This window comes from Urocitellus parryii, chromosome 7 (genome assembly GCF_045843805.1).
Source record: "Urocitellus parryii isolate mUroPar1 chromosome 7, mUroPar1.hap1, whole genome shotgun sequence".
NCBI classification, from domain to species: Eukaryota; Metazoa; Chordata; class Mammalia; order Rodentia; family Sciuridae; genus Urocitellus; species Urocitellus parryii.
In genome coordinates, this window is record NC_135537.1 from 150,414,591 (window position 1) to 150,429,095 (window position 14,505).

A 14,505-nucleotide genomic window follows, 5' to 3' on the forward strand; every position below is an offset into this window, starting at 1 on the left:
GGCACTGGGTTCGATCCTCAGCACCACATAAAAATTTTAAAAAATAAAATAAAGGTATTGTGTTCATCTACAACTAAAAAAATATTGGAAAATAAATAAATAGATACTGTGCTCTACAGCTTCAATGCAACATAGCAATAAATTAAAGATGAACCAACTAAAGACCATTGGACTCAGCAATGGGGAAGTTAGTGATGACACAGGGGATAAAAGTTTAACTGAAATAGTAGAGTTATAAGTCACAATACAGTGAGTTTAAGGGAAAAAAAGGGGGGGCTAGGGATGTGGCCCAAGCGGTAATGCGCTCGCCTGGCATGTGCGGGCCACTGGGTTTGATCCTCAGCACCACATAAAAATAAAATAAAGATGCTGTGTCCACCAAAAACTAAAAAAATAAATATTAAAAAATTTTTAAAAAGGGCTGGAGATAAGGCTCAAGCGGTAGCGTGCTCGCCTGGCATGCGTGCGGCCCGGGTTGGATCCTCAGCACCACATACAAACAAAGATGTTGTGTCCACCGAAAAAACTAAAAAATAAATAAAATTCTCTCTCTCACTCTCTCTCTCTTTAAAAAAAAAAAAAAATTTAAAAAAAAACTTGAAAAAGAAGAGACTAATGAACTTCAAGGACAGCTATGAAGAAGCAAAGTGAGACTTTGAGGGAAGGAAGGTTTTAATTATGCCAAAGACATGAATATATTTAAGTTAAAAAAAAAAGTGGCGGGAGGGGCCTGGGCTGTGGCTCGCCTAGCATGTGCGAGGCGCTGGGTTCGATCCTCAGCACCACATGAAAACAAATAAAAAAATAAAGGTATAAAAAAATTACAACAATCTTTAAAAAAAAAAATCTCAGAAAATTTTGGGTTGGGTTGGGGTTGTGGCTCAGCGGTAGAGCACTCGCCTAGCATATGTGAGACACTGGGTTCAATTCTCAGCACCACATACAAATAAATAAAATCAAGGTCCATCAACAACTAAAAAATATATCAAAATAAATAAATAATAAAAGAAATAAAAAAGAAGTGGTGGGGGCGGGGCTGGAGTTGGGGCTCAGTGGTAGAGCCCTTGCCTAGCATGTGTGAGGCACTGGATTCAATCCTCAGCACCACATATAAATAAATGAATAAAATAAAGGTCCATCAACATCTAAAACATATATTTTAAAAAAAAAAAGAAGTTGGAGTGTTGAGAATGTAGCTCAGTGGTGAAGCATATGGTTAGTATGTATGAGGCTCTTGTTTCAATCTCCAGCACCAAAACAGAAGTGCCTGAAAGGCAGAAAGGGATGATGGTATGCAAAACAAGAACCAGAGATTAGCCTTGGAAATGAAGAAGAACACATGTTTCACTAAGTCTGGAAAGAAACAAGAAAAGATAAGTCAAAGTGAAAATCAGTAAGCTAGGGGGTAAGGACTAGAATAGGAGGTTGAAGGAAATCACATCTGATATTCTCAAAAAAGAAAGGCAGTTGGCTAAAAGGAGAAGGAGGCTAATAGTAAAGTCTCGAAATAGTTGTAGAGGGTGAGTTATCTAAGGACATGCAGAAATAATGTCAGGGAGTATTAAGCATCCCAAGGAGTTGAGATCATAAGTTGGAAGTGGGGATTATGAATTCTTCCAAACAGCAATTCTACATATTTGTTTAATTTCTGTTCTCAATAGCAGAGATAGAGGAGTAAAGGAGCATTGTCAATGGAACTCATTCAGATTCACTTCCCCAAATATAAGGTCAATTGGGTTACCAAATGAATGCAACAGCAGATCATATTGATTAGTTTGGGTTAAAAAAATAAAATAAGGAGGCTAAAACAATGGTATGGAATGGAAGTAAAAACCGATGGATTGAGATAATCAAAGACTCAGAAAGCTAGGCTATTTACTTCATACAAAATAGTGAAGACTCCCAGCATGATAAGATGTGGATTTTGGAGGGAGGAATTTGGAGGGGACTTAACTATGAAGTCACACCTTCATGAAAACAAAACATGGAGATGGTAGATAAACAGAGAAAGAGAGTGGTATAGGCTTAAATATCAAAGGAGAAAGGGTTTTGACCAAAGGGCAGATGAGCAATTTTAAGTAAAAATTTGAGGATGTGGCTCAGTGGAGCACTTCCCTAGCACAAAATGGAACAGAACAAAACAAAGTGTATCCATTCTTCCCTTGAATTACATTGTAAGTAAAGTAAGAGGCAGAACTACATGTCTCAAATGGAAAATCCTAGTATCTAGTATATATCCTGGAATATAGAAGGTTCTTAATTAGTAATAAAGGACGGAATGGGAGAAGAATGGCTATTCACTTTTTAAAATATTTTTTTAGTTGTGGATAGACCTTTATTTTATTTATTTATATGCAGTGCTGAGAATCGAACCCAGTGCCTCATACATGCTAGGCAAGTGCTCTATCACTGAGCTACAACCCCAGCTCAGAATGGCCATTCTTGGGAACCACAAACGTTTGGCCAAAGGTTCTAAAATTTATAATGCTTGTATTATATTATTTTGCTTCCAGAATATGTTTTTGTTTCAATCAGTAGGGTAGTGACATGGTTGTTTGTAGCCCTTTCCTCAACATTCTACCATGAGCAAATATCCAAATAAGACAGTTCCTGTAAGAAGTAAACAATTTGATTAAACCAAGCAGAATGTCCAGTTGCAAGCAACTCAGTTAATATAACAGGACATATGCTTCTTCTCTGATCATCTTTAAGGCTAGGAAGAGGAATTGCAACATATGCAGGTCAGGGAGGTTAGTACTATCTCCAGAATAATAATAAAATGGGAAGGAAAAACCTCAAAAGGAGTCTACAGTCATCTAATCTAGGGATTTAGATATAAAAGCTCTGGACTTATAACCCTAAGTAACCTCTTCACTTTCATTATTTTTGCTGTGAGCTTGTTTTCAAGGACAACCAACAAGGAAGGAGATGATATCTGATCCTCTAGACATGCTTGGGGGAAGAAACCTTAGGAGTGGGAACCAAGTAGGAGGGGTGAGAAGCTTATATCTAGATACCTGTGCCCCAAATTCAGATTTTCCAATATGCCACCAACACCATCACTTGGAAAAAACCCACAATATTGTCTTCTTTTCAATAAGATACTTCTGCGAGAAACATATTTCATTCATGTATAATTATGTCTAATATGGACAGCCCTGTTTATCAAATATGAACAAGTAATATATCAAAAGGAATGGATTAAAAAAGAGAGAGAAAAGGAATAGACTACTTAAGAATCTTTTTTTTTTTTTTTAAAGAGATAGTGAGAGAAGAGAGGGAGAAAGAGAGAGAATTTTTTAATATTTATTTTTTAGTTTTCGGCCGACACAGCATCTTTGTTTGTATGTGGTGCTGAGGATAGAACCTGGGCCGCACACATGCCAGGCGAGTGCACTACCGCTTGAGCCACATCCCCAGCCCAACTTAAGAATCTTAATGGGGGGTGGGGAAGAATGACAGAACTTTGGATTGTGCAGAAGGGAGTGAGGGGAAGGGAGGGGGTGTGGGGATAGAAAGGACTGTGGAATGAGATGGACATTATTACCCTACATACACATATGACTACACTACTAGGGTGACTCTACACCATGTTCAGCTAGAGGAAGAAGTTGTGTTCCATGTGTATAATATGTGAAATTGCATTCTGCTGTCATGTATAACTAATTAGAACAAATAAAAAAATCTTAACCAATACTTCTTCCAACACTTCTAAAACACACATTATTATTCTGTATCTAATATGTTTTACAGATTAAAATTCACTAAATTCAAATAATTCCAATATGAATGCCACATAGCAGCTACTTCAAACTGAGGAGTCATTTACATAGCTTAAATGAAAATCAGGAAGGAAGAAGAAAAAGACCAAAATAAAACAAATTCTGTAATTTGTTTTTTAAAAGTCTATGTTTTTTTTGTGGGAGTAGAGGAGTGCTGGGGATGACACCAAAGGACTCAAGTATACCAGGCATGCATGCGTTCTACCTCTAAGCAACACACTCCCAGCACACTGATTGTCTTCCCTATTCCCATACTGAGGATCAAATAAAGGGCTTCGTATGCACTAGGCAAGTACTCTACCATTGAGCTACATATCCAGCCCTGTTTTCCTTTTTGTTCAAAAATTTTTTTTAAGTTGTTAATGGACCTTTTTAACTTTTTTTTTTTTAACATGTAGTGCTGAGAACCCAACTCCGAGCTTCACATACTATGCAAATGCTCTATCACTGTGTTATGACCCTAGGCCACCTCCCCTCCCCCCCCTTTTTTTTTACTTTGAGACAAGATCTGGCTAATTTGTCCAGGCTGCCTTCACACTTGTATTCCTCTTGCTTCAGAATCTGAAGTAGATGGGATTACAGGCCTGCCTCACTGAGCCCAGTGCATTGACTGTCTTGAGGCTTTTATTTTAAGACAATAGACACTTTTTAGAAATCAGTCCCATACAAAAAGAACAAGAAACTGAACATAATTATTCCATCTGAAGTTAAACTAGGAGACACAAAGACCCTACATCTCAAAAGGTAATGACAGAGTGTGGATAAAACAATGGTCTGTGACTTAATAGACTGGGGTCAGATCAAACCTAAGTACCTGTAAAGAACAAGATACAAAAAAGTTGATTCCATCTATAAAAACTTAAAAAGTTTCAAAAAACAGAGGCAAAAATATTTTAAAAAATTAGAGGCCAGGCCCAGTGGCAAATGCCCCTGTATTCACAGCAATACCGGAGGCTAAGGCAGGAGGATCACAAGTTTGAGGCTAGCCTCAGCAACTTAGCAAGACCCTCAAGTTAATGAGACTATGTCTGAAAATAAAATATAAAAAGGGCTGGGTGTGGGAGGATGGGGCTATAGCTCAGTGGAAGAGTTTGATCCTTGAGGACCACATAAAAATAAAAACAAATAAAATAAAGGCATGCTGTCCATCTACAACTACAAAAAAAAAAACATTTTTTTTTTTTTTTTAAAGGACTGGGGCAGGGCTGGGGTTGTAGCTCAGTGGTGGAATGCTTGCCTCATATGTGTGAGGCACTGGGTTCAATCCTCAGTACCACATGAAAATAAATAACATAAAGGTATTGTGACTGTCTACAACAAAAAAAAAAAAAAAAGAAAAAGAAAAGGCGGGGGTCACCAGGGATGTAGCTCAGTGTAAAATGCCCCTGGGTTCAATCCCCAGTACAAGAGGAAAAAACATTAAGGGTATTAAAGACTACAGAAAGCCAAAGGTAGAAAGCTAAAAATCTGAAAGTCTGTATAAGGAACAGATAAAGCAAAAAGATTCGCATCCCTGCACTAACAGGGAGCAGTTCTAGGAAAGTATGCTCTCCAGGAAAAAAAAAAAAGGGGGGGGGTAAAGGATAAGATACAGAGTGAGATACTAAAGTTAAAAAGGTGAATTTAGTGAAAGTCTACAAGTTGAAAGGTGAGTTCTCCATCTCTTCTCTCACCCAGTTCCAGAAAACTTTATAAAGACAAAAAAAATGGAGGACTTTCCCCAACTGATATGCCTCAGAAAAAAAGACTTAAAGGCATTATTGCTTGGAGGTTCTTAGTTAATTAACAGCTAACTATTTGAATTCCCTACAATGAAGCCTACACACAGAACTTCAGATCAGCTTTTCAGAGTGCCACTCTTAAACAGGAATAATCAGTGAAGGATACCAGGCATCTAAAGAAAGCCTCTAACAGGGACATGAGAGAGAAACCAAAGTCAAAACAGAAACTCAGAAAAGACACAACACATGGAAGAAAAGACAACTTAAAGAATTACATGTGGCTCAGTGGTAGAGTGTCTGCCTGGTATGTATAAGGCCCTGGGTTCAATCCACAGCACTACAAAATAAATAAATAATTAAAACCTCAGCTGGGTGTGGTATGGCACACCTGTAATTCCAGTGGCTCAGAAGGCTGAGGTAGAAGGATTGCAAGTTCAAGGCTCACCTGAGCAATTTAGTGAGACTCTAAGCAACTAAATAAGACCCTGCCTCAAAATATAAAGCCAAAAGGGCTGGAGATGTGGCTCAGTAGTAAAGCACCAGCTATGGGTTCAATCCCTGGCACCATAAACAAAACAAAAACAAAAACCTCAGAAGGGGCTGTAGATGAAATGCAGTGATAGAGCACTTGCCTACAATATGGGAGGACCTGGGTTCAATCTCAAAAGAAAAAACAAATAGGGGCTGGGGATTTGGCTCAAGCAGTAGCGCGCTCGCCTGGCATGCGTGCGACCTGGGTTCGATCCTCAGCACCACATACAAACAAAGAAGTTGTGTCCACCGAAAACTAAAAAAAAAAATAAATAAAAGAAAAAACAAATAAAAACCCTCCTCAGGGGGATAAGAGAAGATGATGTTTTCATAAAACAGTTTTCTATAAACAGAAAGCAACAAGGACTGAGTGTGCTGGTGCACGCCTATAATCCTCAGCAAGAGACTGAGGTAAGAGGATTCCAAGTTCAAGGCTGGCCTGGGGAACTTAAAAAACCCTGTATCAAAATAAAAGGGTCAGGGATACAGCTCAGTGGTAGAGTATTCCTGGGTTCAATCCCTAGTACCATACCCACATATACACACACAACACAATCAGTGCTAAGATTGATCTCACAATAGTTTAGAGTAGAATGAAGATTAACAGAGACTACAGAGAGTAGGATAGAAGGAGGGATAGGGAAAAGTTGATCAAATGGTATTTACTCATTTACAGATATAGGAGCAAGAAGTTCTGGTGTACTACTGCACAATAAGGTAACTATAGGTAACAATAATATATTATACATTTCAAAAAGCTAGAAGAGCCAGGGATGGTGATATACAGCTATAGATCCAGCTACTTGAGAGGATGAAGCAAGATTATTTGATCACAACTGAGCCCAAGAGTTTAATCACCCCACCACCACCACTACCACCACCACCAAAAAAAAAAAGAGTTAACAGAACTTTTGAGTTTTCACCACAAAGAAATGACAAATGTTTGAAGAGATAAATATGTTAACTGGATTTAAACATTATGCAGGGGTGGGGATGTAGCTCAGTGGTAGAGTGCTTGCCTAGCATGCATAAGGCCCCAAGTTCCATCCCCAGTCCCACACATATAGACACACAAGTACAAAGGTATAATAAAGAAATTCTCGAACATTCAATATTTTTTAAAATTTTTTTTAGTTGTAGATGGATGCAATACTTTTTTTTATGTGATGTTTAGGATAGAACATGTGCTAGGCAAGCATATGGGCTACAACAGCAGCTCCAAACATGCAATATTTTTTTAATGTTTATCATCATATACCCTTTTTCAAGGTGCTATTAGCATGGGCTGGGGATGTGGCTCAAGTGGTAGCGTGCTCGCCTGGCATGCGTGCAGCCCGGGTTCGATCCTCAGCACCACATACAAAGATGTTGTGTCCGCCGATAACTAAAAAATAAATATTAAAAAAATCTCTCTCTCTCTCTCTCTCTCTCTCTCTCTCTCTCTCCCTCCCTCCCTCCCTCCCTCTCTCTCTCTTTAAAAAAAAAAAAAAAAAAGGTGCTATTAGCAGAAGGAAACAAGGCATAACTAAGAAAAAGAATCATATGGGATCCAGAAAACAGGATCTAATATTGAAGGAGCCAACAATCAATTCTAAGGACCATAATGAAGAGACAGTAATGACAGGTCTATCCAGAGACCTACCAGTCCAGATGAAAACAGGAGAATAGAAGGTTTCTAAAGAGAGGTCTTTAAGAAAATAAATGGAACTGATAGATTATCTAATAAATCAGCCCAAATCCAAGACTTAAGGTGTTTCAAAGAGTTGTTGAAAGGTGTGAGAAGACATTAGTAAAATCAAAGCAAATGGAAATCACCAAAATGGCTAAGTGACTAGACTGCTACCACACAATGAATTCATGATAACTAGCCAAAACTCTACTTTTAAGTCTAGTAAATCTTCACCACTTGGTTTACTTGTAAAGAGTGTATTTACAGTAATATACTGACATTGACTCTTTTTATTCTAACCCCATGGCGGGGGTGGGTGGGGGGTGAGGCTGAGTATTTATTTATTTATTTTGTGTGAACCTGGGACCTTGAGCAAGCCAGCAGAGCACTCTACCACTGAGCGTCCCCAGCCCCTAACATTGACTCTTACAAAATTATTTCTCTAGGCTAATGCCAATAATTGATGTTCTTATTTCAATTCCCTAAGCCTTTTCACATTATTCTACTCAACTAAAAACACTTTCTAATATCAGGCATTTAAAAATAAAAAAGTTACACACACACACACACACACACACACACACAAAGTCAAAGAAAATGAACCAAAATGAGAGGATATGAAAAAGGGAGTGAGGAAAAAAAGAAATTAAGATCCTTAATTATTATTTTTTTATCTTTATTTTTTAGATGAAGGTGGACACACAACATCTTTATTTCATTTTTTCGTGGTGCTGAGGATCGAACCCAGTGCCTCACGCATGCTAAGCACATACTATACCACTGAGCCACAACCCCAGCCCCAAGATCCTTAATTATTATAATAGGAAGTCAACACATAATTCTAAAACTGAACTAAGAAATAGCAGTATATGCTTATTACTTAACAATATGGACACTAGTCATGTGTGATGGCAAACACCTATAAACCCAGCTACTCACTGAGGAGATGGATTTTAATTTTAGGCCAGTTTGAGCAACTTAGTGAGATCCAGTTTTAAAATAATATTTAAAAGGGGACTAGCAGGACTGGGGCTGTGGCTCAATGGTAGCTCACTTGCCTGGCATGTGTGAGGCACTAGGTTCAATTCTCAGCACCACATATAAATAAATAAAATAAAGGTCTATCAACAACTAAAAAAATATTTTAAAAAGGGGGCGGCACTAGGGTTCGGTGCAGTGGTGTACACCTTTAATCCCACTGAGACAGAAGAATCTCGAGTTCAAAGCCAGCCTCAGCAACTCAGTGAGGCCCTAAGCAACTCAGCAAGACCCTGTCTCTGAATAAAATATAAAAAAGGGCTGAGGATGTAGCTCAGTGGTTAAGCATCCCTGGGTTCTAGCCCCAGTATCAAAAAACAAAAGGGGATGGGGTGGGCTTGGGATGTAGCTCCATGGCAGAATGCTGAGTTTAATACCTAGCATACACACCCCCCACCAAAAAAAAGAAAAAGAAAAAAAGAGACCAAAAACAGCTAGATTTACTTCAGAGAACTGAAAGTGCTCTCCTTTCCACACTCACCAGGCAGAAATAAAACAGGATTAAAAGTAACAAAACAGACCTCACTTTCTAAGAGGATAATTATTAGAAATAATTCCTCCCATCCTTTGGTGCTAGAGATTAAACCTAGGGCCTCATGCATGCTAAGCACATGCTCTGCCACTGAGCTACAACTCAAGCCTCCAGAAACACATTTGCTTTTTTCTTTTTTGGTGGTACTAGGGATTGAACCCAGGGCTCCCTACATCCTAGGCAAGTCATCTACCACTGAACTATCTTTTCAGTCCCTAGAAATACATTTTTCTGACTGAGAATTCAAAGTCAAACTTTTATAGCAATAAAAAACATTGTGTGGAGGGAAAAAAAGTAGGAGGAGGGAATCACCTTTTTAAGCACCTTCATGGCAAATATTTTCCCAGTATTTGCTCCTGTTACTTTTCGTACTTGAAAAACCTGAATAAAGAAATAAAAATTTGTGTTATTAAAAGCCAAATTATGTGAGTTATGCTCCCTTACTTGCTATTTATATGAAACAATTAACACAATAGTTTATATTGTAAAACTTAGCACCATGAATAGTATGGGCAAAAATGATCAGCTGGAATAGACCATATTTTAAATTTTACTAGTGAAATCTGTTAAACATGGAACTTTCTTGTTTGTTCTGCTGCCATCTGTTGGCAATGATAGAAAGTGACCATCTAGTGATGAGAACTCTGTGCTACTTTAATACATAAAATCCCAGTTTACTTAGAATAAATTATAGTCAGGGTTTCCAAAAGCATAACAAACTCAAAAATTATAAAATACTTCATAAATTTATTCCAGAGATGCCACTGTTCTTGTTTCATATAAAACTATTTAATAATAGTTGATATGGAATTGCCATTTATCCATTCCATTAAAAAATAGCTAGCTATAAAACATTTTCATGCAACAGTTAAAATATATGAATTTGAAGTGCATGTGCTACACATTCAGAATGGTCAAAACATATGATATGTCCTTAAGTTAAAGAATAAACTACACATGTCATATTTGGCAAAAATTAATACTTTATAATAATATAAATAATTATTAAAACCTAATCCTAACCAAGATGTTACCTAAATTCTGTCTCTTGAAATAAAATGGCTGGATGTAAGTTTTCTTGGACAGAACACCTAAAGGTGAGGTCTTGCCTACGGCAAAACTATGATAGTAAAATTTCGTCTGCTTTCTTATTTTTTCAGTTTCCCTAACTTGATTTCTCCAGGTAACTGCAAATCAAAGAAAATCAATTGAGATTAAGAGATCAATAACAGATAACTTAATGTGCATGCCTTTTGAAAGTAAGCAGTAGTTTGTAAAGGATACTTATACAAGGTATCATTTAACTAAAGGAAAGAATCCATCTTCTAATACTAGACTTTGCCTGGCACAGTGCCTACTTATTTAACAAATACTAAGCATCTATTATATGGCAGATTTTTACCTGTGTGGTAGTAGCAAGAAAGAAAATGGAACTATTTACATCCCTCAAGTCAAACCATATTCTTTGCTAATGGCTAACAAAGATTAAAGATAACTGCTAGAACAAGGGTATAAAAAGCAATCTAACCAACACAGACAACAGCTCTCATTTCAAAAATACTTCCTACCTTTCCATAGCCCCCTTTACCAAGTACCCGAAGTAGCTCAAAACATTCTGGTCTGATTTTTTCTGGCCCTCTGTTCACACTAGTTTCTGAGATTTCAAATTTCTCACAATGTTCCATGCCACTGGGAAGAAAAGCACAACCAAAAGTAAATTTGCAAAAAGTTAAATTTCTTCATCACATTGTTAGAAAGCAATAAAAGAAATGGAATCCAATTAAGTAAAAGGAAAAAAGTACACAACAATAAAACTAGTTATCTGTGCTCTAAGAAAAGTGATGATTTAATGACATGGCAGGTCATTATCAGGGTGGGCTGATAATTGTCTATCTGCTTGTTCACAGAATGCTCCATCATTTATTTTCATATGCATGAAGCACCTCCAAACTAAGGGAAATTAGAATAAGTTTATTAAGGTGACAGAGGAAAAAATCTTCCAGTTATTCAAATTTAGTTGAATACTTATTCACATTTAGATTTCTTAGGATCTTTCAAAACCTATCCAATTCAAAATGTCCATGAGAAAAGGTATTACATAACACCATTTTTCAACTTCAGCTGAAATCAAAGACTTTCAAAATTTACAATTAGTTCATTCTTAGGCTACAAAAATTCTTGCTAATAAAATTTATCCATGGCCAGGCATGGTGGCACACACCTGTAATGCCTACAATTTGGGAAGCTGAGGAAGGATAATCACAGGTTTGAGACTATCTTGGGCAACTTGATGAGATTCTGACTCAAAATAAAAAATTTAGCCAGGCATGGGAGCACACAACTAATCCCAGCGGCTCCAGGCTGATGCAGGATGATCACAAGTTCAAAGCCAGCCTCAGCAACTTAGGGAGACCCTAAGCAACTCAGAAAGGTCCTATCTCTAAAAAAATATATAAAACAAGGGTTGGGAGCCCGGCACAGCGGCACACGCTTGTAATCCCAGCTGCTCCGAAGGCTGAGGCAGGAGGATCACAAGTTCAAAGCCAGACTCAGCAAAAGTAAGGCACTAAGCAACTCAGTAAGACCCTGTCTCTAAATAAAATTTTTAAAAAAATAGGGCTGGGGATGTGGCTCAGTGGTTAAGTGCTCCTGAGCTCAATCCCTGGGACCCCCCCCCCCACAAAAAAGGGTTGGGGATATGGTTCAGTGGTTAAGTGCCTCTGGGTTCAATCCTTGGTACCAAAAAAAAAGCTGGGGATGTAGCTCAGTGGTAGAGCACCCCTTGGTTCAATCCCCAGTACTGGCATAAATAAATACTCCAAAAGGGGTGGCAATTGTGTCTGTCATTTATGTTTCCTATATGAGTGATCTATATTCTCAATCTCCTCCCATACCAAAGCTTTTTACCTGAGGGTATGGTGCAGATCAGATTAATCACCATACTCACTAAATACAGCTTGTTTAAAATGATTTAAGACTGCATGAATATGTTTGAATGATGTATTAAAAAAAAACTAGACACGTTTGATTTTTTTAAAACAAATTTTTCAGTGAAAAAAATTAGATTCACTCCATACACCATGAATTTGAATAAATAGCTTTTTATCAAAATCTATACATAATATTAAAACTCTGGGGGCCTGGGGATATAGCTCAGTTGGTAGAGTGCTTGCCTCACGAGTGCAAGGCCCTGGGTTCGATCCCCAGCCCCAGCACCTGGAAAAAAAACAACAACTCTGGATATGTTATTATATTGATCAGATTTTGGTGCCAAACTCAATAAACCAAGTCTATAAGAATGACTAGATATTTAAGAACAAGTTACTGGAATCACTTGATGGCTATGAACTAGAACTAGTATAATCTACTTGAAGGAAAGCACAATGAAAATCTTTTCATATAAACTTACAGTTCATATGGTCCAACTCCCCCATGGTCCATGCTTTCATTTAACTGACCCTGAAAAATATGTTAAAAATTTTAGAATAATCACATACACATAAAATTAAAAAGTTTAATGTTTTATCTTATAACTGAAAAAGAATTAAATAAATAAACCATCTTAAAAATTTTCTATACTTTAATAACCAGCAAATATGGTGGTGAACAAAATAAAGTACACAATACTATGGGGGCTTCACTTTCAATTTTTTTTCTCTTTTAATTTCTTCCTCCCCTCCACATTTTTCATTTTTAATTTCACATTACAACTATACTACAGAGTCCACTCATTCATTATTTCAAAACAAAATCAATTGGCATTTCCTTCAAAAATGACATATATCTATTAAAAATATATTCGTGTGCATGATGAAACTGAAGGCATTACATTCTGAGTTATTAAATCAAATTATTCATACAAAGTGCTATTCTGCTATGCTTCTGTCAGGAAGACTAACACAATGCTCTGAACTAAGTCTAAGATAATCACAACTAGTCTAAGATATGTAATGTACAATAGAGCTAATCAGGGAAAAATAATTAAGCAATGTACTCAAATATTTAGGATTCATGCTGGCCATTCTGACTACAGAGTAAATGAGTAAATAAATTTAATTAACCTTATATGCACTAGTAATGAACAATCCCCAAATGAAATTAGGAAAACTTCATTCACAATTGCATCAATAAGAATAGCTTAGAAGCCTGGTGTGGTGATGCACACTTGTCATTTCAGTTACTTGGAAGAATGAGACAGGAGGATCACAAGTTTCAGGCCAGCCCTGGCAATTTAGCAACACCCTGTCTCAAAAAATAAATAAAAGGGTTGGGAATGAAGCTCAGTGATAGAGCACTCCTGGGTGCAATCCCTAGTATCCCTGCTCCCCAAAAATAATAGCTTAGGGGCTAGTGTTGTATCTCAGTGGAAGAGGGCTTGCCTAGCATGTGTGAGGCACTGGGTTAAATCCTCAGCACCACATAAATACAAATAAATAAAATAAAGGTATTATGTCCATCTACAATGAAAAATATTTTTAAATAGTTTAGAAAAAATGTGTCAAAAGTGGCGAGACTAGAACAGTGAAAAGTATAATATAGCTGGGCACAGTGGCACACATCTGTAATCCCAGTGACTTGGGAGGTTAAGGCAGGGAATTGCAAGTTTAAGGCCAGCCTCTCAAAATAAAAAATAAAAAGGGGTTGAGATGTATCTCAGTGGTAAAGTGCCCCTGTGTTCAATCCCCAGTATCAAAAAGAAAAAAAAAATTATAAAACATCACTGAGAAAATTTTTTCAGAGATTTATATATTCCCTGGGGTGATGTATGCCTATAATCCCAGCATCTTGGGAGGCTGAGGCAAGAGGATTTTGAGTTCAAAGCCAGACTCAGCAAAGGCAAGGAGCTAAGCAACTCAGCGACATCCTGTCTCTAAATAAAATACAAAATAGGGCTGGGGATGTGACTCAGTGGTTGAGTGCCCCTGAGTTCAATCCCCAGTACCAAAAAACGAAAAAAAAAAAAATCTAAATATTCCTGTTTAGGTTCCTTGTTTATAGATTAGAAGACTTTTTTTTTTTTTTCCCAAGAAATCAGTTTATTAAAGACAATGTTCAGGTGGGTTGTAGCTCCTGCCTGCCATGCCAACTACTTGGCCCAGGTCCACTGCAGGGAGCCACCTTCCCAAGCAGGTCTCAGCAATGGCTAAGCCTCTGGCAGCTCCCCACACTCCCAGTCTCCCTTGGGGGCCCTTTGCAGTGGGAAATCAAAGGCACAGGGAACCCAGGCAACAC

The 14,505-nt window shown here is 37.6% G+C and overlaps 1 protein-coding gene across 8 annotated transcripts in view; it reads right to left on the bottom strand.

The window, feature by feature from the left end:
- Nucleotides 1-14,505, bottom strand: part of Rps6kb1 (ribosomal protein S6 kinase B1) — a 108,998-nt gene that overhangs the window by 86,606 nt on the left and 7,887 nt on the right. For all 8 annotated transcript variants that reach the window (XM_026398042.2, XM_026398044.2, XM_077800907.1 and 5 more), the window contains exons 2-4: nucleotides 12,683-12,732; nucleotides 10,842-10,962; nucleotides 9,586-9,654 (exon numbers count right to left, since the gene is read on the bottom strand). In XM_026398042.2, the coding sequence (XP_026253827.1) occupies nucleotides 9,586-9,654; nucleotides 10,842-10,962; nucleotides 12,683-12,732 (240 nt within the window). The remainder of the gene's footprint in view (nucleotides 1-9,585; nucleotides 9,655-10,841; nucleotides 10,963-12,682; nucleotides 12,733-14,505) is intronic.